The following is a 25,589-nucleotide window of genomic DNA, read 5'->3' as shown; positions in this document are numbered from 1 at the left end:
CAGCATTTAAAGTACAAAAGCTCAATATTAATAATAAAAAAGCTGGTAAAAATATTGTGTGAGATCAGCGGACTGAGTGAAGTGTTCCTGAAACAGATCGATCGATCATATCGGTGATCTGTTGCTCTCGCTCTCTCTCTCTGGAGGCCTAATCGTGTGGCAGACCAGTGTAATCGATCCCTGCTGAAAACGGACATCCTGCTGTGTTTAGAGGAGGAGGATCAGCGGTATTTACTCCTCCGCTGAAGTTCTTCCTCCTTCTCCTCTGACTGTGATAGACTGAGCTTAAGGGACTCAGAGAGCCGGGCTGTACAGACTGAGGGCTGCGGGGTCGCTGAACCGAGGCTCTGCAGTGCTGCTGGTGGTGTTGTTGTGGGGGTGCTCGGGTATCCGCTCGGTGTTAGACGGTCTACAGGGCGGGGATGTCGGCGGGCGCCGCGCAGGGAGCCGCGCTCGGAGCTCCGGCCTCGGGCATGTCGATGTTCCGCTGGCTGGAGGTTCTGGAGAAGGAGTTCGACAAGGCGTTCGTGGACGTGGATCTGCTGCTGGGCGAGATCGACCCGGACCAGGCCGACATCACCTATGAAGGCCGCCAGAAGATGACCAGCCTCAGCTCCTGCTTCGCGCAGCTCTGCCACAAAGCGCAGACCGTCTTCCAGCTCAACCACAAACTGGAGGTAGCTAGCGTTATTATTAAAACACAACACACCACCGGGCCTACACCACCACTCCACTGTAGCTTTAACACTCACACAGACTGTGAAATATTCATTAAACTGTTCAGAGTCACAGGAAGCTAGCTAGCTATCCTAGCTAACCCACCACACAGCAGCAGTGTGTGAGGAAACTACTGTTCTGTGGAACAGTAGTGGAAGTTTGGGAACTCTCGCCAAATTACTTTACAAATTACACACTTTATTCATTTCTTATTGGGAATTAATAAGCACAGAGTATGTAGGTTATACTGTATTGTCACCAAATTCTAATGTACATCTGTTTCCAGAATTCATCTTGACCTTAGCAGTTCTCCAAAATTTTTCAATGTCATAAAAATGCTGTAAATTATTTCTTCCAATTAAGAATTCTTGTGTATATAAAAATTCCTAACTATTAAAATAGCAACTAATAATGAGTGAATATATTCGTATAAATACTGGATTAAGCTTCTTATTTCTGTCTACAAAACATTTGGTCATCTCTAAACAAATGACACTTTATATATATATATATATCAATGTATTTTATTTTAATAAATAGAAAGCACAGAATGTGTGGCTAATACTGCCAATATTTTCTACAAATGTACAACTGCTTTTTTATGCCGAAATATATTATATGCAAATCAGAATAACCATTTTGGCCTGGGCAAAGGTTTATGCACTTTACCCGGTAAAAGCTTTGTTACAACCCCTTTGACAGAAAATACAGTTCACAAGCTCTGTTTGTTGCAGATAAGTGTTTTTATATCTAATATCAGTTTTGTCTTTATACTGAGGGTGTTTTAACTGTAGCAATTCAGTGTTTTGTTTTTTCCAGATCACATTTTGACTACCACAGTTCACCTGAACTGCCATTTCTTACCATTCCTTACTGTAGGATGCTTGGAAGTCTTCTTGTAGATACTGGGTGGTGCTTTTCTATTTCATGGACCCAATCAATACTGCTCCAAGTTTAGCACTGAGATTGTTTCTTGATCTTCATGCAGGCATTTATAATTCAGCAGCCAATGCCCTGTAGTTCAGTTCACGTTAGGCTTTAGTTACATTTTGTTGTGTGCCAATATATTTTCTTGTTCTTTTTTATAAATAATTATAAAAAGAGTCTAACCTTAATCCTAGTCCTCTAGCAGCTGACAAAAATCAAATGCTGCAGTTCAATTAGAATCTCATCCTAGCCATGTTGGCAATTAACATGGTTTTGTGCTGATTTTGCTGCCTATGATTAATTGATCTGTGAATTATACAATAAATAGTACCATCAGATTCTACACAATGTCAGTTTTATTACCGCTCATTAAAATAGTTTGCTGAAAGTTATTTCTGATATTTAACGTTCTGCAATTGCCCTTTTACATTTTTTAAGTGACATTCAGTGCAGTTCATCATAGGTGTGAAAAGATATCATAATCTTGTATTGAAATAGGTACTGCTATTATCAGTCTAATATATCTCTAAAAATGGCATTTAAAAGGAAAGGTATTACAGTTTAACAATAAACGTGATGCACCTGCCCTTCCTGCTGAGCTGAGCCTGTTTTGCGTAAGGGGGTTTGCATTCCTGACATTTGAAATCCTGATCCATTGTAAAAGAGAGATGCTTACTCATCTTAAATGTGAGTAAAGCTCAGACAGAGCTGGAGAACATCAGAACTCAATAGTGTTGGAGTGTACCAGCCAATGCTCTCTTTAGGTTTATTATTTTAGTACAAAAGAGATACATGTTTAGAGAAATAGACCTGCAGAACCTGCTCAGCCAGGTCTGATCAGTTTATTGTGTCCTCTGTCTATAGTGTGTGTGTGTGTTTGTAAATGATAAGAAGACAAAACTATGCAAAGCACCTTTTGGAGTCAACACTACTATTTTCCTCTTGAGGCTTTTCCATTGGATTGTCATTAGCTGGTAATTACTGTCTTTAGGTTGATTAAAAAAAAAAATGTGTATATTTTGCAATTTATATGAAAAAGTGCAGTCCTGTATTTCTAACATGATATCACCAGATATCCTTTAGCTTTCCTCCATGAAGTTGGTTGGAAATAAATATTTTTGGTAATTTTTGAAATATTGGCCATTGTTAGTAGGGCTTTTATTGTGTACATCTACTCTCAAACAAATTAAGTTTTATTGCATGTTGTGATCATACCAAATGATGTGAATTAAAGAATTCATAAAAAGTCAGCTTATACTTGTCATGCAAAAATACATTAAAACATAAAATAAAATAATTTTAAAAACGATTAATTAAAATAATTAAATGAAAACCAATGTAAAAATTAAATAAAATGGAAATTAATTTAGATTTATTGTGATTTATAAAGGCCAGTCTTTAATCAGGTGACACTATTGGTTCACTGGTATGGTTTTGGTGTCACATAAATTGTTATTGTGGACACATTGAAGTTCTGGATTTATAAGATCTATTTAAGTTGCTACACTGTGAACTCATGCTTTATTTAATGGTTTTAGAGTGTTATTAATTTGAACATCTCCACTGATTGTGGTCAAGTAAAGTTTTAGTCCTGTCCTTATGTACTTTTTGTTGTATCTAGAACATCACGGTTTTGTTCCACCAAAAACAGGGTTTACCAGTCTTGTCCACAAAGGGCATGTATGGCTGCAGGTTTTCACTCAGACCAGAGTGAATAATTGACAGCTTGGACCAACTAATAAAACAAGAATAACAGGATCCACTTCTGCTTGTTAGAAATGAAAATCTCTGCTAAACCTGCCCTTGCTTTGTGGATAAGATTGGTGACCCCCATCCACATTGTGAACAAAATCTGGAGAAACCAGACCTAATGCTATTTAGGATGATGATTCTAAAAAAACAGTTGTTGTTAAAGTAGAATGTCCCTTAAGTCAAAGTAAGGGATTTTTTTCCCATGTTGTTCAGCTTTAGTGTGGAGTGTTGGTTGCTGTAGGTCAGCTCTACCAGTGTTCAGCTGTCTTGTGTCCATTAGATCTGACCTGTTGGCCTCATGTGTTCCTCCTGCTTCAGCATTCTCAGGAGAACGCTTGGACTAATCTCTCGTGTGTCTACCACTTTATAAATCTCTTAAAAGCTTCTTTATCTTAATGCATGCTGTTTTGCAGGACTGTCATGAATGTATGATTAAAACACTAATACTACCTTATCTGTGAGTCTACAATGATGATCTAGCATGTTTGCTTGATGAGTATCAATGCTGTCAAATGATAAAAAAAAATATTTAATTAATTACATGCTCAGTGATTAATCTACATTTATCACCTAAAAATACTTTTTTTGAATGAATGAATGAATGAATAAATGGAAAGTTACAATAATAAGAGACATAGGTTTTTTTCTTCTCAATCTTTTTATTTCAGGTGTATACATCTTAAAGCTAAAATTATAACCTAAATAGAACAATATATTACCAGTTCCTTTTACTACAAAACCATTCTCTAGCAACATATTGTAATTTGCAGCACAATTCTATTGACCATAAACCATAAAAATATCATCAAATTCACTTCAAGTCAAACAAGCAACAGTTTCTCAATTTTGTGTTATGCACCAGAAGTGGACTATTTGCCTTACTCTCTCAAACAGTTACTGAAACAAACAAGCCTGTTTACTTTCTCAAGGCAGGGTCTGTGGTGTATAGTCTACACAAATGCCATGTGGCACTGTACAGGGTTGCATGTTGGTGTTTCTGTGTTGCGTTACAGTTTACCTGTGAACGCAATCACAGTATTCACATTTCTGGAGTGGTGCTACGCTGTAAAGTACATAGATTCAATTCAATGTTATTTATATTGCGTGTTTTACAAGCTGTTCAAGCTTCTTATGAGTAAGCACCACAGTGATGACGCCAACAGTGGCATGGAAGAGGTGGCAACAGTGATTTAAAAAAAAAAAAAAAGCAGGTGACAAAGTGCAGATCAAGGGAGCAGAGCTGCTATGTTAACCTCCATCACATGATAGTGACCTAAAGTGTATCGCTGGTTCAAATGGTAATTAATTGAAAAAAACTAACAGTTTTTTTTGCAGCCCTACTTGTAATTATTTTCATTATTTTTTTTTGCATTTTACACACAGATCCAGGTGGGTTGTATCCTACACCACATGTATTTGTGTAAATTAGATATGTTTATCTGTGTGTATTGCTGGAATTTCTAGGCTGTCACAATAACTACATTATCATTTTAGCGTACAATACACAAACACAACCTCAATTATTTTTTCTGACCTCAATATTACCCATTTTGTTTTTTTTAGTGAACAAAACCCGTTAAGGTGTTTGACCTGTTAAGGACTTTATTTTTTTTTTTAAATATTGGTGTAGTTGTATTTAATTTTGGTATTAATTGAGTAGTTCAGACGTTATTCTTCTTGTTAAAAATGATTGCTTACTGCAAATATTCCTGGGACATTAGATCAGCCAACATGATGTGGGCAAAGATCACTCGCAGAAGCTCCTTTTACTGGAAAACAGGAAATGATGAACTGTGTGACAGCTGTGCTTGCAATTTATGAAGGGTTTGGTTTCACAATGTGACACAAAAGCACTATCAATTTTCAGTATTTTGGAATTTTTGCTTGTTTGAAAAAAATTACCAAAATAAATTCCCTATTTCCTAATGCAGTCAATAATGACAGCCGTACTGCTAATACTCTCATGTCTTGTTCCACAGAAGATATGAGGGATAGATGAAATAGGGAAGCATGGAAGCAGAGATGGTGTGTTGTGGTGTTGTGGCATGACTCAAGTTCCTCTCAGTGCAGTTGGGAGACATTGTATTACGTCAGATCACTGCAACAGAAAGGCTGGGCTATGCTGGTAATGGGCAGTACTCCAGTATTCCAGACTTACAGTTGCGTAATCATACACAGTGTTGTTACTTCATTCTCTGCCTGGTTTTTCCATGTTGGGAGTTTCCTCATAGTGCAGAGCCAACCAGGCAAGCACCCAGGCTAATAACTAACTAGGAAATGAAGAAAGAAACAGGAAGTGCCAACAGCTAAGTAGCTAGTCTATTTAGGCTACTTCCTTACTAAACACCAGATTAGCCTGTGCATTATTATAACAGTAGGCTTCGTGTCGGACACTTGCTTATTTCATGCTGCAGAGTAAACTCGTGTGACCTATCAGGGTCTACAGTTGCGCATATTTTCTTGTAGTGGAACTAAATGTTCTAGATGTTGAAACCTGGTTTCACATGGTTTAGTATTTACAGTAATACTGTATATGTAATAAAATAGAACATTCCAATTCCAGTCTGTATACAGCAAACATATGCCTTCTTAAACATTTTATAAATAAAATAGTATAAATTGTTCCGCCAAGTGTGTATAAAAGCATTTTTGTACTTATTCTAATAGTCCTGGCTGTTATTTCCTGGCTTTTTGTGAAATATAGAGTATTTTCACACTTTCAAGAGTTCATTTGTATATATTTGGTCAGGTTAGATTTGTTAGATAGTGTCATACTGACTTTTTGCCTGACATGCTTCATGCAGCAAAATAAGCATAACCTCTGATTATTTATATCACTTATTTTTTAATAAGGGTTAATCTACAGTTACAGTAGATTGGTCAGTAGTAATTGTCATTTTACCTAAACCTCTGCCTGATGCACATGAAGCAGGTTTAGGTTTTGACTCAACTTCCACAAGTAGGAACCATCTAAAAAACTGTTTTCACACTGCAGATAAACTGGACTATGGTTCAGTTGATCAGAACTTAGTCCACATTTTGTTCAAACCAATTTTTTTGTTATTTGGACTGAACTGTGGTCTGTTGCACCTATTAACACCTGTTTTTTTTAGTTCAGATAAACTAAAAGGTGAATATCCAGTCCAAACATGTAAGTTGTGTGAAAGCACACTTACTGGTTACTTCAGATTGTAGAATTGAAAATTACATTTAAAAAAATAAATTATATCATGTCTTCTTCCTGGAAAAACTCTAGTTAGAGTAGGCAGTACTATGTCATTTATTATGTGTTTCAATTTGTATGGATTTGGTTATACCAGAGACTGTATATAAAGATGGACCCCGTGTCGCCGTTCCCATTCATTCAATGTAAATGAAGCCAAAATCTTCCACCATGTTGGTGATCCTGAAACCTGAGTCTGCGCAGTAGAGACCAGAGGAGGGAGAAAGACTGTGGAGAGACAGCCTACTCATTTGAATAACCCCGCCCCTGAGGGCTGTCTCGTGGTCACAGGCTGCAGAGTGGGGCGGAGCGGAGGTGACGGTCTGTTATTGGTCCCGCCCATAACCAGCCCTTTTACAATAACCACACCTTTTTTAATAGAGCTGAATAACGTTTTAAACAACGGATTCTGTGGGGATATAAAAACTATACAATATAAGCAGAGGTTACACTAGCTGTTACATTTAAATAAAGGAGGTAGAATTACAGTATATTAGAAAAAAATGTGTTTGAAATTTGTCTGTTTTGCCATTGAAACCTATGGGGAGGGGTCGGGTTACACGGCTTTCTGAAACCGAACAGCAGGGGGCGTCCGACCTGTGGTGGCTTCACTTTTGAGAGACGATGCTCTGTCCAGCTATATACATACAGAATCAAATTAACCATTAAAGGTTTGTTTGGCATGATTTTGGAAAGAGTAGCAGAAATCATAATACTTAGCATATTCTTTCATGTTGTGAATCTAAAATGGAATTTGATCACCTTTGCCCATCACTTTATGTGTATTGTATTTTATTCTATTTCCATTGTTTAATTGTGTATTATGATATATCACTCAGGTCTGACAGGAATACACTGTTTCACAAATAGTTTTTACTCTTATTTATAGTCTAAATTTTAGCTAACTTGAATTCAGCCCAGTTTAGTTAAAGGCTAAGCAAAGCATTCTGCAGTGTGATGTAAAAATGAACACTACTGACAGTGTAAATCATTCAGGAGTGTGCTGCTGTTCAGTCACATGTTGGTATTGCTGACACTGCAATAAACTAGAAAAACATTCATTTATTGCACTTTTTGTGTTTTAGATTCCAAATATAAGAATCCCTCATGCAGTGTTTGCTCTGTTTTTTTGTTTTATAAGGTTAATTGAATCAGGGATTTGCCACTTGGAGGGCTGTTGTTGGCTGCTGTGCCTCTGAGAGACATATGCTGTAGCATGTGGGAGGGATGAGCAGCCATTAGTGCTGCTTCCTCCCCCAGTCATAAATGCCTGAGTAACTAAGACGTGCAGTGTGCTTCACTGAAGTAAAGTGCAGGAGGTGACTGTCCTACTCTTGACCCAAAATCAAGCCAATAAAATGAGGATAATGTAGGTGTGCAGTAAAATATAATCTAGTGTCATAGAAGAGCTTTAAACTGTGTGTGTGTGCTGCTCCTACACAGTAATGTCTAATCCCCCCTCCTGCTGTAATGAATGTATTTCGATACAGCAGCTATAAATATATGTATTGTTATGTATTAAAATCTGTGGCTATTATTGTTTATTCTGGTCTGTGCTGGGTCAGGACTGGTATTAGGGACTTGTCATGTTTTGATTGGCCAGCACTGTTTGTGTTAGCTGTGTGACTGATCTTCACCCAAAGCATTGAAACTCTTACACAATCTCTCATTGGACTCTCTCCCGTAAGGTCTCATATTCGAAATCCTAATAATAGTTTCAGAGAGAATAATTAGTAATCTTTTTATTTTTTTTAACTTTGATTAGTGTAGAAAAAAAAATCAGCAGTCCAAACAAATATAATCAACTAATATACAGTCATATGAAAAAAGTTTGGGCACCCCTATTAATCTTAATAATTTTTAGTTCTAAATATTTGGGTGTTGGGGAACAGCCATTTCAGTTTGATATATCTAATAACTAATGGACACAGGAATATTTCAGGATTGAAATGAGGTTTATTGTACTAACAGAAAATGTGCAATATGCATTAAACCAAAATTTGACCGGTGCAAAAGTATGGGCACCCTCATCATTTTATTGATTTGAATACTCCTAACTACTTTTTACTGACTTACTGAAGCACAAAATTGGTTTGGTAACCTCATTGAGCTTTGAACTTCATAGCCAGGTGTATCCAATCATGAGAAAAGGTATTTAAGGTGGCCAATTGCAAGTTGTTCTCCTATTTGAATCTCCTCTGAAGAGTGGCATCATGGGCTCATCAAAACCACTCTCAAATGATCTAAAAACAAAGATTGTTCTACATAGTTGTTCAGGGGAAGGATACAAAAAGTTGTGTAAACATAGTTGTGAGGAACATAGTGTATCAGCGTGACCAGTTAGCATGCTAGTAGGCTACCCATCAAGCTATCCACTACTTTCTTCCGAGCTTTATTTTTCTCCAAATTGCCCTGTATTTATTAAAAAATGCTTCATATAAAATGTAAAGAGCAAAAAATGTGGTTATGATACTCTTTGACGTGTTCAGAAGCACAGTGCTGTGGATTTGCACAAAGTATAGTAGAAATCAGAAGTTTACACAGTCGTAGATGCAAACCTCGGAACCCCGTGTCTGTGATCGGGCTGAAGAATTTTTTGGTATTATCAGCGTTAGGGCTGGGGCGACGCGTCGACATAGTCGACGTCATCGATTACGAAAATACATCGATTTGCATAACGCGCGTCGGCGCGTCGTAAACATGGCGGCGCCTGTGGAGAGCATGGACTACGGAGAGCGATCTCCAGCTACAAAAAAATGCCAGCGGGCATCTAAAGTTTGGGAGCATTTCACGCAAAAGGGCAACAATGTGGTCCTCTGCCATACGTGCAAAATGGGGATGGTCTATCACAGTAGCACAACTGCTATGCAGGAGCACTTGAAGCGCAAACATCCAGGAGCACTATGTCAACAGAGTCACACAGTAAGTTACCGTTTACATCAGGGTCTCCGCGGGTGTCCTTAAAAAGACTTAAGGCTGTCTACCAAAGGTTTTAAACCTGCCACAGGCAGAAATTATACATTTTTGGTTTATATTTGTGCATGGCATTTCGCAGTTTCCAGAAACAGTAGCATTATTCATAAGTTCAGGTGTTTAGCTAAGCTAGCTGCCTTAAGTTATTTTAGCTAGCGCCGTCGGCGCTGCGGTGTCACACCGTTTTCTGTCACCGTCGGAATTTTGTGACCAGTGCTCACGGTTATGAGCGTTCATTGCCAAAACAGAAGCTTTCTATACCTACACCTTACCCTCAGCCCTAAACTTAACTGTTTTGGCCAGTCGGGGTAAACATTAGAAACGAACACGTTTCGAATCGGCCAGTGCACCGGTCTGCTGAGAACTACTTGCCAGTGGTCACAAAATCTAGCGGTCACAGAAAACAACACACGGAGGTGGTGTATGGGAGCTTATCCACTTTTAGCGTAATAGATCTAAACAACGTGCTGTACATGTAAGTGATTATAAGTGTGGGGTTTGGTTTAGTAGGCTTGTGTTGTTGTTGTTGTTGTTGTTGTTGTTGTTATATATAAATATAGTAATTTATCGTTTGCTTTAAAACGTAAAATAATAGTTATTTAAATATGTTTCTCAATAAATAGATTAGTCGACTAATCGAAAAAAATAATCGTTAGAATAATCGTTTAAAAAATAATCGTTAGGGACAGCCCTAATCAGCGTACATGTCTCTTAATCGCATCATAATTGGTTTTGAATAAAGTTGATCAAATCTCAGCTCCATTTGTTGCTGTGGCTTTGTCACTTGCTGCTTCACAGTTACAAATAGTGGCTTCCCTTCATCCCTCCCTCGCTCCCTCGCTCTGTCACCAACCAACCATTTCAAATTAATGAATTACTCAATTAATTATTTTTATTGTAATACACTGAAATGTGTTTTCTTGCCCAAAAACAAATGTTGACTAATGAACAAGCAATGTAAATTCACAAAATGTTAAAATTAAGTAACTTTTTTAATACTCTTACTCTTATATTAATCTAAAATCCTAAATAAAGTTTACTTCATACTGAAAAGAAAAAAATTACATTAAAAAAAATTCTGATGTCCACTGCACAGCTCTCTACCTAAAGCTGACACACATTTAAATAGTTCAGTGTGGTAAGTTGTCCATTACTGTGGTTACATTGTTTTTTTCTGTTAAGCAGGATGAGCAGGAACGTGTGGGCAGTGTAAATAAATTAACATGGTGCTTTCCTGGAAGAAATCAGGGATAGTTCAAGAATGTTTTGAAAGAGAGAAGGAAAGAAATCAAAGCAGCTTCTTCACACAGATTGGGTCTCTTTATCTAGCATGTGTTCTCTTTGAGTTTGTGTGCTGAGTTTTGCCGGCATTCTTTTTCACAACAGGTAAACGAAAGGCTTGGAGACTAACCATAGAAACCCCGTCATGTTTACTCTTTACTTTAAACTTAATTCAACGCTGCCATCTTAGTTTTTATTGTTTATCCTCTAAGTTTTAAAGTAGCAGTCTCTCAGCTGATTTTTACATCATGTGAACATAGCATTTATCATGAGGAAAAATAAGAACATCTGTGCTCACAGTACTTGTCCCAGAAAAACATACCGGTACATCCTCTTAGGGCAGAATTATTGAGAAGTGGAATGCCCAGCCCTCTGCTCTTATCCTTCTACAACTTACTTTAAGGCCCACCCAGGTTTCATAAAATTTCACTGCTGCTGCGACTATCAGGTGATGTGCTGTTCGGGAGTGGACTGTACAAAATGTCTTAAATCATTGTTGACAGAACTAATAATAGGTAAATCTAAATTCTCTGATGAGTGGCTCATAAAACCAAATATAAAAACTGGGTGGCTAAGGATCCCCGATTGATAAAGAATGAAAAAGCAGCCATTGGGTCCTATTCTACAATCGTCTGAAAATTATTTGGTGACACAAAGGCATGTATATTCAGAATAACTAAAATAAATAATTAATTGCATCATTTATTTACATGATACATGTGTATTTACTGAATTGTCACACATGTATTCAATTTTACAGAGAAGTTTTTACAATTTACATGTGTTTGAACCCTGGCTGTCATGTTAAGAAGACAATGTGAGCAACCAAACAAAAACACAAATTTCAGAAGTAATTTTCATGTAGGCCTAGACCTCTCAAGATAACTGTTTTTGTTTTGACGTTATATTGTCCCAGAAATAATTGCGATAAATTATATTATTTTCATTTTAAGACCATTATGTGCTAGTTATGTTGCTAATAAAATAGCATAATAATTATTGTTACACCATTTTAAATAGCAGCAGCCTTTAAATACGTAGGACTTTTCAGACAAACTTCATACGTTGTATGATAAATGAATAACGTAATTATCATGACTGGTTTAACCAACTGTGGGAACATAGCCTTAGGTCAATAACTAACAATTAATGCGCTTATAAACATAAAAGTAATTACTGTGAGGCTCTTTAAATACTCTCCTCTTATGTTTCTCTTTTGCGTGTGCGTTTGTGTGCTGCAGGCTCAGCTGGTGGATCTAAAGTCAGAGCTGACTGATGTGCAGGCGGAGAAGACCGTGGTGGAGAAGGAGGTCCATGAGCAGCTGCTCCAGCTTCATACCCTCCAGCTGCAGCTCCACGCCAAAGCTGGCCAGACCGTGGACTCCAGCTCCATTAAAGACAGGATGGTGCGCTCACACACTTCCTCTGCTGCCCTTTCTGCTGTTGGCCTACCCGATCTCTTCCCATATGTTGAATTTAGTCCAAGTTGTTTTAAAGTGGTGGTTCTATAATAAAACACACTGTTTCTTCTTATCCCAGACATGACAAACTCGGCACCCTCTGGGCTCTAGCTCGGAAATTAGCATTTTCCTTGTTCAACAATCTAAATTCATATAATGAAGTCCAGTCACTCAAGATATGTTTGTTGTCCGTTCTTTTTCTTTATTTTGTCAGGTATATTATTATTAATATTTTAACCGTGTGTGGCCTTCAGTGCTGTAAAAAAGTATTTGCCTTCTTACAGATTTCTTATGTTTTTGTTTTTTGTCATACTTATATTTTTCAGATGATCAAACACTTTAATATTAGAAAAAAATAACCTGAGTAAATATAAAAAGCATTTTTAAAATGATGATTTCATTTGTTAATGAAAAAAAAAAAAGCTATCCAGACTAATCTAGCCCTTGGTCAAAAAGTAATTAATGTTTGATGAACAAAATGTCATGATGATCCCCAGGACTTTAGGATAACATTCTGTGAAACTTTTGGAAGGTGTGTGTCCCGTTACATATGGCGTAAAACTAACAAATAATATCCGAAAAATAGCATCATATCAAAGGTCAAACATGGTGGTGGTAGTGCAATTATCTGATGCTCCCTTGCTGCTTCAGGACCTGTACATCCTCCTGTAATAAATGAAAGCTTGAATTCTGCTCTCTTCTAGAAAATCATGAAGGACAATGTCCATCTGTGATTTTGTGACCTTAAGCTCAGGTGTACTTGGGTCCTGCATCAGGACAATGATCCAAAGGCTGTTTATGCTAGAAGTGGCTGAATTAAGAAAACTATGCCAATTATTGCCGGTTATCAATGCTTGATTGGAGTTGTTTTTACCAACGATGGCACAACCAAGGTTTAGGGGGCAAATACTTTTGCACATAGGGCCAGGTTGGATTGGATAGATGTTAACCTTTAATTTAAAAACTGCTTTTAATATTTATTCAGGCTGTCTAAGATTATCTTTTTCTGATATATTAACATTTGTTTGTTGATCTGGAAAATGGAAGCATGATACAAAAAAAAGAAATCTGTGTAAATACTTTTTTACAGCACTGTATGATGGAGAAAATGTAAATTGATGATTGTGTAAATTTGCTTTGTGGCCAAACTGTTCCTTTAAGACAGCATGTACTCTCTGCATGGCTTCTGTTATATAGTTTTGTTGATAAAACTGGATTGTATATTAATCCTAGAGAGAGTGTGAATGAATGAGCTTACTGCTAATGTACTGAATGATTTGATCCTCTGTTTTTAACTGTTCTCTCATGCTGACCTGAGTCAGTAGATTTAGCCTGAAGAGTTAATGATTATGCTTCTTACCTGCCAGACCCTTTAACACTGCACTTCTAACTTCTGACCTTCTGTTTCTCTCCTTGGCCCTAAGCCTGTTCCCTCAGTGGAGGAGATGGTAAGTGCTTTGCAGCTCTGTGTTACTTCTTTTCAACCATGTCCACTCTAGGGCTGTCACTATTGATTTATAGTAGTAATCAATTAATGTACCAATTATTTTGGTCAACAATTAAGCTAGGCAAATGGCCAAATTGGCTTTTGATTGTATTCACATGCACACATCCAGCTCTGGAAAAAAGAGACCACTTCAGTTTTTGAATCAGTTTCTCTGATTTTGCTATTTATAGGTTTATGTTTGAGTAAAATGAATGTTGTTGTTTTATTCTATAAACTACAGACAACATTTCTCCCAAATTCCAAATAAATATATTTTTATTTAGAGCAATTATTTGCAGAAAATGAGAAATGGCTGAAATAACATGGCATGTTCTCCTCCACCAGTCTTACACACTGCTTTAAGATAACTTTATGCTACTTTATATGGATTACTTATGTTTGGATAACTTTATTTTTTTCAGAGCTGTATATCAGTTATATTTTATTAATAACGTTTTAATATAATTAAATAAAAGGATGCAAAATTTAAGTGTTAAAAATAATCCTGACAGCCCTAGGCCTTTAATGTTCTGTCTGTACTACCATCCTATTTAGTGTCTGTTATAGAAGCATAGCTTTGTGCTTGTGTACTAATCCAGCTGATGTGCTCTACTGGTGAATAGCTGTGTTTTGTCTTGTAAATGTTTGTATTTTGCTGGTAGATTTAATGGTTCTGTATTGAGCTGCTTGCTCGGGTGTAGTTGAAGTGTTGGTCTGCTTCTGCTTCTGCTGGTACACTACACAGTTTTTAGCTTTTGTTATCCCCTTCTGACAAACTTTTACAACTGGCAGTGAGTTTTCCAGACCGGCAACTCTATTACAAGTTATTGATGGTATATATTTTTTTCTTTATTTATCCACCAGACTTTCAGACAGTGTTGCTGAGTCCAGAATTTTACACAGTGCACTGCTGCCATATGACTGGCTGACTGCATGTGTGAATAGGTGTACAGTTGTTAATAAAAAAGTGCTCAAAAAAGTATATATACTGTCTCTTGCAAAAGTTTGTAACGTTAACTTATTTAATGAGCAAGAAGGCTCTGTTACTAATCAAACACAATATTTCAGCAAATTTAATTTAATTCTGTTCTGTAACATTCTTTAATTGATGTGTGATTATGTCTAAGGTAAGGTTTCCTTCATGCAACTTCTACATAAAGTTTGTGAAAGGAACACTGCACGATGGAGCAGTGCCCTGCCACTCTTTACTCTCTAGACACTAAATAAAAATCACTTTCCTTTTTTTTTTTACAGTCATATACTGGTTTTGAGGTATCTGTTATCGTACCATGCATCAGTTCTCTTTTTTTTTTTTTTTTTAGGTTTTTTTTTTAGTTTTTCAGATAACAGTTGCCTATTATAGTTGATGACTTGCCTTAAGTCTGTTTTGCTCAAATTGGACCCTTTGCAAAACTTACGGTGACCAAACATTAAGGCGAACTTAAGCCCAATCCCATTTCACTCCTTGGCCCTACGTTAGTCTCACTTTTGTGCGTGCACTCCTAGGGATAGGGTTCCCTGGTTCTTGCTAGTCTGGAGGGGTAGGTGCAAGTGTAAGGGCTACATGACTCTTCAAACTATTGTAAAGTATTTTTACACTCAAAACCGAGGGCTATGAGACCAGCAACCAAAGAACCCCATATATTTAAGTATTTTAAAAAGATTACATTAACCACTATAGTAGTTAAAGGTTTAGTTTATTTTTTGTTTTAATATTTAATTGCCATTTACTTCATAACACGCATAAACAAATAGCTGGTAGTTTGTCCCATTAGCTAGCTAACTAACTGCAGCTTTTAAGGTGGAACTGTAAAGGAAATAAAAGCTCATTTCAGCTCCTCATCACAGAGATGCCTTAAAAATAACTAGCTAGTTAAGTAGCAGCTGGGCTTCAAAGGGAAGGGTTACACTCGAAAACTAGCGGTAGGGGTACAAACAAAATAAGATTGGGCCTTACTGTTTATTAGGTTTTGCTGAAAATATTGTGTTTTGTAATTGATTATCTACAGAGGCTGTGATGGCGAATACACAATTAAAAATACATTTGTATAAGTGTGTGTTTGTGTACCATGCTACAAGGTCTCTCACGTAATACAGTGGCTTTTTAGCTTCAGTTTAGCTTCAGTTTTTATTGTTATTGACTGCTTTTAACTCCTGTGTCTATGTTTTGTGTGCCTGCACAACAGGAGAAGGAACTGGAGGCCAGTAAGAAAGAGAAGGTGAAAGAGGTGAAGCTGGAGGCAGAGGTCAGGATGCTTAAAAAAGAGAACGAGGCCCTCCGCAGGCACATCGCCGTACTGCAGGCGGAGGTGTACGGCGCCAGACTGGCAGCCAAGTACCTGGACAAAGAGCTGGCTGGGAGGTATTTGAAACACCCTGAGATCCTGTCCTGAATATAGTGGCCAGCTGGCAGTTTGTAGTTACTGAATATGTGGATGTATTTTCTTTACCGTACTTTATACATGAGATGCATTGGATTATAAGGCGCACTGACGATTTTTGAGACAATTAAAGGATTTTAAGTGCGACTTATAGTGTGAAAAATACGTTAGTAATAATGCAGATCACTAAGTTTTATTGTGTTTTTCAGAGTTCAACAGATTCAGCTGTTGGGTCGAGACATGAAGGGACCAGCTCACGATAAACTGTGGAACCAGCTGGAGGCTGAGATCCATCTACATCGCCACAAGACAGTCATCCGGGCCTGCAGAGGCCGCAATGATCCAAAGAAGCCCTTACCATCTCCAGCTGGACATGTAAGTTTTATTAATTCCATTTATATCTCTGGTTTTCCAGTCTATTGTTTAGTGCAAGCTTGGAGCAAAAAAAAGTGTAGCACCAGTGTGTATATAACAATATATAGAAGTACAGAGCTGTTGGCTGTACTTGTATTTGCTGATGCCACAAATTTGCCTGAGTTAAACACTGATAGTGGTCATTTGTAACATCTAACTAATACCCATTGTTGTGCCAGTTCACATTTAATTATTATTATTTTTTTACATTTTAGCTGTTTATCTCCATTCCCTCCATTTATTGAGGACTCACTCTAGCAGTTTGCCGTCATTTTATGATATTACGAAGTAGGGGTGGGCAATATTATATCGTATACAATATATCATTACACAGAAGTATCATGATATTAAAAATCCATATCGTGATAATAGGGCTGTTCTGTCTTAAAAGTAGTCTATTATTTACTGTGAAGCTTTAGGTGTATTTATTGTATAATTGTTTTAGTTTGCAGTTTATATGCATGCACTAAATATTCTGCAATATTATTTGCAGCATTATATTATTTTATGCTATAATATATATTTTGCCACGTTATGATTATTCTGTTATACTATTATACTATATTCCTGAAATTAATGAATTATTTTAGTTTTCCTATATCTCCAAGTATATCGTTATCGCAAAAATACCCTGAAATATCGTGATATAATTTTAGAGCAATATCGCCCACCCCTATTAGGAAGTGGTTAAGCTCTCTATAAACAGGCTCTGGCTTGGCTGTGCGTTCAGTAGTGAGTGTGAATGATGGTCACGTTTACACTCAATATTTGTAAACTGTTCATGCACAACACCGCTAATACCAGTAGTATTTTAAGTGTCAAGTGGGCAACTAAGCTTACTAAGATGATGAGGCAGCTGTTGCAATGGAGGCAGTTTCTTTACCCATGTGATCAGTGATTGTTTTGTGCACTCACTTATTTTCCAGTACCATATAGTCTATTAACTGTAAGAATTACAGAATAAATCAATCAATCTCTGTTCTTCTCTCACCAGGACCCAGATTCTCTGAAAAAGACTCAAGGAGTTGGTCCCATACGGAAAGTGGTTCTGGCCAAAGAGGATCACGAGGGTCTTGGAATCTCAATCACAGTGAGTGCATTTTCAACATTACCATTCGTATCTTAGTGTGTTTTCCATCCACCTTTTAAACCCTTTCAGGCCTTGTGTTCATTACAATGGACATGATATATTTTTTCTTTATTGTTAAATGTTTTGTTGCACATAAAACTATTTAAGAACTGTTGTCCATCAGAATAAACCATGAGCCAGCCAATGGTTAAGACTATAAACCAATGGAACAGTAGCTTGGTTCCCCCACAGCACTGAAAAATAGTAATAGATCCAATGAGCCAAAATAACAGCTTTTTAACAGCAACTTTTAATAATTTATTATAATAAAACACTTAATTGTGTTTTTTTGCTGTTTATAAAAAATGGGCAATATAAAATACAAACTGTTACACACAGGCTTTTAATGCAATGGAAATAAAAAAAATCGATTAAATATTTAAGTTAATTGTATTTATTTGCTACATAGATTTAATAGTAGAATATTAGTGTGTTCTTTTTTGTGCATTACAGACAGAAAACAACATTCTTACATTTTTGTCCATCACTGGAGATAATTCAGGTCTGAAAGGGTTAATGAAATATTGCGTTGCATAAGCCAAGTACTAGTGACAGGTGGGTTTTATGACCATTGTGCCCAGAGCAAACACAGGATCCCATCACTATATTGAGGCTACAGCTTGTTAGTTCTTTGTTTATATAGGCCTGATCTTGTTACATCATCTTAGGATTTTAATACCGCAGTTAATAATGGAAACTAGATTGGATTTGCATGTTTTATGTTCAAATTCTTCAGAATACATTTATGTTTGAGTGTCTATGTCTACAAAGTATAAAGTATTAATCTAGAAATACAGCAATATGAGTCAAGGTTGGCTCAAACACAAGATGGAATTTGCTATTTGGAACATTTACAATCAAGCCCAGACTGTTACATTTTGTAAGTGACACTGTTTTTGTCATTTTGCCTCTTTACATTCTCTCAGTGGCTTTTAAACTAAAGCCTTTGAGATGATTGAAGTGTAGACTTCTGCTTTTATTCAAGGCCTTCAGAAATAGCAAACATTTTAAAAGCCTAACAAGTTGAGATTGAAATATGAAGAATGAGTGGAAGGGTTTGTGATCTCAAGCATACCACAGCATTTGTTCAGTGGATTCTAGACTTCAGTCATTGAGTGCAAAGAATTGACATTCATGTAGAATAACCTTCATTTAGAATACTTAGTTTGGTCAAATACATTGAACTGTCAACGTTACCACTTAGGTTTTTATGGACCTCACCAAATCAGAGGTTCAGATTTGTGTACATTTGTGATGAACTCTTTGTAAGATTCTAATATGATATTTGTGTTTCCTCAGGGGGGTAAAGAGCATGGTGTTCCCATCCTGATCTCTGAAATCCACCCTGCTCAGCCTGCAGAGCGCTGTGGGGGGCTGCACGTGGGAGATGCCATCTTGGCAGTCAACAACATCAATCTGAGAGATGCCAAGCACAAGGAAGCAGTCACCATCCTTTCTCAGCAGGTTATAACCCCACTCAATACATATTTTCCAGATAAAAGGAGAGAAGTGTGTGCTTAGTTTTCGTCTATTGTAAATGCAGACGAGGCATCGCACTGTGCTCTGATAGGCCAGCATGTGCCAGGCAATCTTATGTCTATCTTTCAAAAATGTATGCAAATGTTCGCAGTTTAAGTCATTAATGTAAATTATCATATCTTTTTTACATTTTAGTGGAAGTTTAAAATAAATATATAGTCAATATATTATGTTTGTTTTTATATTACTGAAAAAGGAGAGGGGTTAATTTACAAAATATAATTGGTCAGCTTCCTGTTAATCGATCCTATTTAATAAACAAACAGCTATAGATAGTTCATACCTTTGTGTTTTGTTTTATTAGCTACCTGAGAATGTTAAGTTTTATCTTTTTATTAAATTAATTATTTGTTGTTAAATACATCATGTATTGAGAACATATTAAGCAAAACTCACTTTTTGCATGCTTTTGTTTTTGCACTTTGCTCTCGACTGCCCTTATAAACACTTCAAGCACTAAATAATCCATCCATCCATCTATTTTCTTTGAGTCAGTTGAACGATTCTGGTGCCAGAAATCATGTTTTGTTTGTATGCCTCCATTATTGTGATGTCACAATAAGGAAATTTGCAGAGAACCACCCTGGCACCATCAATCACCTCTCAACCCCCACCAGAGCCCCACCCACTAGAACATTGAAGGTCCGCCGTTTCGGTCTGCTGGTTGAGAACCTTGGACAGTATGTTGATCAGGATTAGCCGTTAGACTTCGTCTGATGGAGGGATCTGTATGTTTTGTGAATGGAAATCAGTAGATGTGTGAGCTTAGCAACTAAGCTGAGAACACAGCGGCTTTATCCGACCACTCTGTGCTCTGCATGGAGGAGGCGCTAACCCTAGCCACTCTATGCTTCGCCTGGGAAATTGCAATTTAGAACAAGCTAACTTGTGAGTGTGTTAAACACTCAGTAAACATGGGGTGTGGCCAACGACATCTTATTTATATAAAAGTGACAAAAACTGGCAAGAATAGAGCTAATGACATCTCTTTATGTGGGAATGTTTTGTGCAAAGAACTTCATGAACATGTTTTGTGTAGCCCACAGACCTACTCTATCTTGTATAAAAACGGCTATAATATGTCCCCTTTAAAACCAAACTGTAATTGCTGTTTTTTCATTGCGGTTTTCTATTAATACTAACCACACACATGTTGCGGTATTTAATGTTTATCATTATTAGACAAATGACGAATCGCACTCACCTGCTCATAGTTAGAGGCACTGAGTAGCACACAAGTGCAGGCAGAGTGCTCTGTAGTGCAGTGTGGGAAAGTGTTTGAGCGTGAAAGTGTTCACAGTTTGGTTCACTGAACAATCCGTCGTGGCTGCAGTACCACTTGCATGCACACTCACTCCAGAACTGTTTCTGCTCTGTCACAGAGAGGGGAGATTGAGTTTGAAGTGGTGTACGTGGCTCCGGAGGTGGACTCGGATGATGAAAATGTGGAGTATGAAGATGACAGCGGCCATCGCTACCGCCTCTACCTGGACGAGCTGGAGGATGCCTCAGCCTCTAGTCATGGAAATGGTCCTGCAGAGTCCGCCACACTGCAGGGTAAGTGCTTACACAACAGGCTAACTTTAGATATATAGGTGATTTTGTGTCTGACTGATATGAAAATCACTGACTGTTAATTATCAGATATGGATGTCATAGTCCTTCTTATGTGACATCCATTAGGTTTAGTTATGGACTACATTTTAATGCTGATGGGGAACTAACATTGGAATATTTTAGCCTAGGTTAAGGCTTAAAGTCCTCATTGGCCTTTTTTTTGTAATGGTTATCAATAAACCTTTAATAAAGTTAATAGTACGTTTTTAAATTATATTCAAATAAACTAATAACATGCACTCACAATCAAGAAATCCCTTAGAACTGTAAATTTGATAGTTTTTCCATCATGACATTTTTAATGTGATTTTCTTATGCAAAGTACACCTGGTCGTGTATAAAGCCCAGTCTTCAGGGTTTTCACACCAGCGTTATTTACTCCATGTCATAAAGCGTGGGTATCTTCCATCATTACATTCTGGAGCGTAGGTTGGAGCTAAAAGGCTGTTTAGGTGCAGTTTTATCTGATCTATTAGCCAGGTAATTACTACAGCTATGAACAAACACTGTCTCTGCTGCTGCTTCATTCTAAGCTGTTTACACACTGAATGTCATATGTGGTCACACGTTTTTGTTGATCGCTTTCCTCAGTCTTGAAGCTGGTTATTTAAACGATATTCGTTAGTTAGCTAGATCGCTAGCAAGTGCTAATTTGGATAGCCTAGCAGCAATGCAGGTTAGCTATGCAGCAATGGTCCTTTTGAGAATTCATTCTCTAAGGGTTGGCAGGGCAAGCCTAGTCGAACAAACCGCACTCAGTCACTGTCAGTCTGGCTTCAGCTCTGTGAAACTAGCCGCTGGTTATTTAAACAATATGGGTTTGTTAGCTATCTAACTCGTATCGTTTATTTAACCAGCTTCAAGACAGAAAGCTTCAAGAGAAACGTGTAACAATTGTGAAAACACTTGAAAAGGTGAAAAAATTAGGCTTGACAGTAATATTTTGTTCAGCATGCACAATTCTTCTAAGTTTCACAGTTGCAAAAAAGAAGTTTACAAACGCAAAATGTTAAAACTCACAGGTTTACTTTTTTACCTGGTGCTTTTGCACCCCTGACTTTGGATATTGGTGTGATGCCAGTAAAAACACTCCAAGTAAACAAACTCATCAACTGATTTGGACCAGAGAAACGAACAACAGGTTTGAAAACACCCTTAAACTAAGCCAAAATCAAAGAATTCACAGTTAAAAATTTCATTTAGTCCTTGCTTTGCCAACCCTAAGTTGGGAAAAACTGATCCCGAATGATTTCCTTGCATTGCTATACCGTGTTATTCAGTAATTTCTTCTTTTTTTTTTTAAACACACATTATAATTTCTCTCTCTTCTCCAATGCAGCTGTGGAGAAGCACCTGAGGGCTGATGGAGGTGAGAACGGAGATACAGGAATCTCCAGCGAGAGTCCTTCAGAGGAGACGCCCTCCAAGTCAGCTGAATCTCCAGAGAGCTCCTCGTAAAGAGATGACTGCGAGCCAAGGGAGAAAAAAGAGATCGAAATAGAGACTCTACCTGTGTATGATATGTAACATACGAGATGCTTTTTGTACCATATGGAGAAGAGACCATTTCAGAGTCCACTGGAGATTGCATGAAGACACAGAGAGGAAATGGGGGGCTGTTTCTCACATGGTGATGGAAGAGGGGCACAGGAACACTTCACGTCACAGTCTGTGGTTAGTTAAGAAAGAAAGTTGGGAATGTGCTGTGGTTGGTAGATGGTGTAAGAGATGTAAGGCTGCATGTTACACCTAAAAATAATGGTTCTTTAAATGCTTTTATTCAGCAGTGCCACAGAAAAAAGCCTGTTTCCATAAAGAGAGATATGTGAGTGTAAAGACCCTTTAAAGTTCTAAAGAATCTTTACGTGATGTAAGATCCACATGTCTTGATTTATGTGACTCTATGTGTTCTATGGCATTGCTTAAGGAAACCTTTTAAGAACCATTATTTTAACTGTACGAGCAAAGATTCCATATTGTGACTACTTGTGATATATCTCACAATATACTACAAACACATTAGCCGACCCCTGTAACATAATAATCAATCAGCCTGCTTAGTTTTGACCAAAATTATTTGTTTGTGATGCCTCAAAACACTGTCTGTGATTGGTCAGGATGCTCACAGCATGCATTTGCATACTGAAGGTCTAGCTAGGTGGGTTCACAAGCTTCTGTATGAGCAGTAAACAGATTCTGAGACACATAAACCTTTCTTATGGTGTGTGTATATATATATATATAGTGCAGCCATAAAGAGATGAAGTAGTGGGTGGTTTTCTTATTTTCCATACCTGCTGGTAAAATGTACTGCTGTGGTGGTCTAGAATCTGTTTGCTCCTATTTGAATAGTTTGAAACTAGATGGATTTAGCAACATGTTGATGTCAGCCTACAGCCTATAACCTTAGACAAACATAAATAATATGTAAAACATGTCTCTTTTTTTTTTTTTTTTTTTTTTTTTTGTCTAGTCTGACCTCCTTTGAGGTCTGTTCTTCAAAGCCAATGAAAACCTAATGACTTCACCTCTTCTTATGGGTTGAGGGATTTTGTCCTGATTCAGCCGTTTTAAATACACTTATACCATAAAGTGCGTAATAGACATCACTGTCAGTGTTTCATCCAGTTTTTTTATTTTTTGCATTACGTCTGGTTTCAGTAAGTATCTGCATCACAGATGGACCGGGTTTGTGGGCTTCTGTTGGTTTAAAGGACAAGTTCAATAGCATATAAAAGTATGCAGGTTAGTAATATGATGGCGTTTGCTTGGATAAGTATTTAAAATAAGAACATATCAGGACAGTTTATGCACAGTATGTAAAGATTCTAAGAATGCAACACAAAGCAAAACTGGTAATAATAGCTAGGTGGATAAAATTGTTTGGTAAAAATAGTGAAACTGATTAGTCCTTAGTCTGTACACTTAGCTTAGCTGCCTGTGAAAGGGAAATTGTATGTGAGAGGTGTTTGTGGTCTCAAGGTCAAGCCAAGAGTTTACTTTTTTGACGAAGCAGGACTTTAACTTTAAGTACATAAACTGGATTACAACTTTGTAATACTCAAACCTAGACCCAGTCTTCTGCGTCTGTAGCCAATATTTATTTACTCTGTACTGAAGTAATGCCACCCTTGAGGGCACAGAAAATTAGTAAATTAGTGTAAATTAGTTGTTTACTGGAAAAACTTAGAAGACTTAAAGTCAACATGGATTTTTCCTGTTGCGCCAAATCCAGGAAGATAAACGTTTCTATAATACAATTGACTTTGTTATAGATGCCGTTGATTAGGATAAGCAGGGCTGTCTGGAACAGCTTTTTTATATCAAAAGGTGACAAGTTCTTGTTGTCATTTCCAAACAAGTGCCTGTGTACTTGTTCTCAAAATTACCCATAACAATAATGACCAATAATATATACACCATATTTACTGCAGTTCAAAATATATCCGGTAGGTGACAATGATAAATCAGTAGCCAGTGATGGTGCAAATTAACTGAAATATTCTACCAACCGTTGAATGAACTGTAAAATGAATAAACAGTAATGGTATTAAGTAACAAAGAAGAACAAAGTCATGTATGGCCAGCAGCTCATATTAGCCCAGCTCTTAATTAAATATACAAAATAACTATTCATTTCTAAGTGAATTAATATGAATTCCCTGGCTTGAATTTATTATACATTAAACCAGCTTTAATTTATTTATTTTTTAACATATTCCCTAGATTAATTATTACTTTAACTTTCCTTTTCTAGTGCTTTCTCTGGAAATATTGTGATACATATGTCCAAGATGCCTCAAGTTTAAGGTTTCTTGAGTTATATTTGTTGCTCTCTTCTCTTCCCACTAACTCTTTGTGCCGGCTCTCTTTTTAGTGTCTCCTAAACGAAACTTTCCAATACCTGAAAGCATAGACTGCAGTGATGTATGTGAAAATTCATATCCAGATGACTATAAACCTAAGAGTACATCTCTACATCTTTATCTGTATATCAGACTTTATCTTTATCTGTGACTACCCCACCGACTGCTGCGTATTTAGGTAGAATTTTTAGAGAAGGAATTTTAGCTAAATAGCAATAAAGAAAAACTCAGATCCAGTATTTGACCTGCTCGCTGCTTTGAGTTCTTTTTCTGAGGTGTAACTTCATCTGTACACAAAGCCTGTATGTATGTGTGTCTGTGTTTCTTTAGCGAACCGAATCCAGTTCCTGTAGGTTGACACTGAAATTTGTGAACTTGAGCAAGAAAGAAGCTTCTCCGCTCCTCAAGGCCCTTTCAGAAGCAGGCAGTGTTTGGGGCTGTTGGCTCACAGCACGTCTTGTCCGCACATGTGGGTCTGTGTGGGGTGGATGGGCTTTGTGAAAAGCTCTTGGGCAGTTACTGATGTGTTGGGCGGTGTGTGTGGTGTAGGTAAGGACCACAAGAGAGCAAAATGCATGCCACAAGAAACACCAGCAAGCAGAGAGAAGCCTGAAGGAACAAATGCTCTCTTAGGGTTTAACCTTACCTGTTTTTCATATGGTTTGTGTGTTTTTTGATTTTTTTTTTCCTTCTTATTTTTTTTTTCTTTTCCCTCTAGTGTCACATGATGTGTATTTCTGCAATCTAAAGAGATTTGGTATAAATGTCTTATATCTGTAGTTACTGTATAACAATATTTGAATAAACTTAAATTTATTTGCCCA

At 37.2% G+C, this 25,589-nt stretch overlaps 1 protein-coding gene across 2 annotated transcripts; it reads left to right on the top strand.

Annotated features, from left to right (window-relative positions):
• The first annotated feature begins 177 nt into the window (after window positions 1-177).
• Window positions 178-25,589, top strand: gopc (golgi-associated PDZ and coiled-coil motif containing). Of its 2 annotated transcripts, XM_007255370.4 has the most exons (9): window positions 178-677; window positions 12,115-12,279; window positions 13,758-13,781; window positions 16,006-16,181; window positions 16,410-16,575; window positions 17,609-17,704; window positions 19,043-19,207; window positions 20,665-20,839; window positions 22,239-25,589. In XM_007255370.4, exons 1-9 carry the CDS (start codon window positions 423-425, stop codon window positions 22,355-22,357), a joined length of 1,341 nt encoding a protein of 446 aa, XP_007255432.1. In that variant the 5' UTR covers window positions 178-422; the 3' UTR covers window positions 22,358-25,589. The 2 variants fall into 2 exon arrangements, with proteins under 2 accessions (XP_007255432.1, XP_007255433.1); XM_007255371.4 differs by lacking the exon at window positions 13,758-13,781.

The sequence above is a fragment of the Astyanax mexicanus genome, chromosome 1, assembly GCF_023375975.1.
Source record: "Astyanax mexicanus isolate ESR-SI-001 chromosome 1, AstMex3_surface, whole genome shotgun sequence".
NCBI lineage: Eukaryota > Metazoa > Chordata > Actinopteri > Characiformes > Acestrorhamphidae > Astyanax > Astyanax mexicanus.
This window is presented reverse-complemented; position numbering and strand designations above follow the sequence as displayed.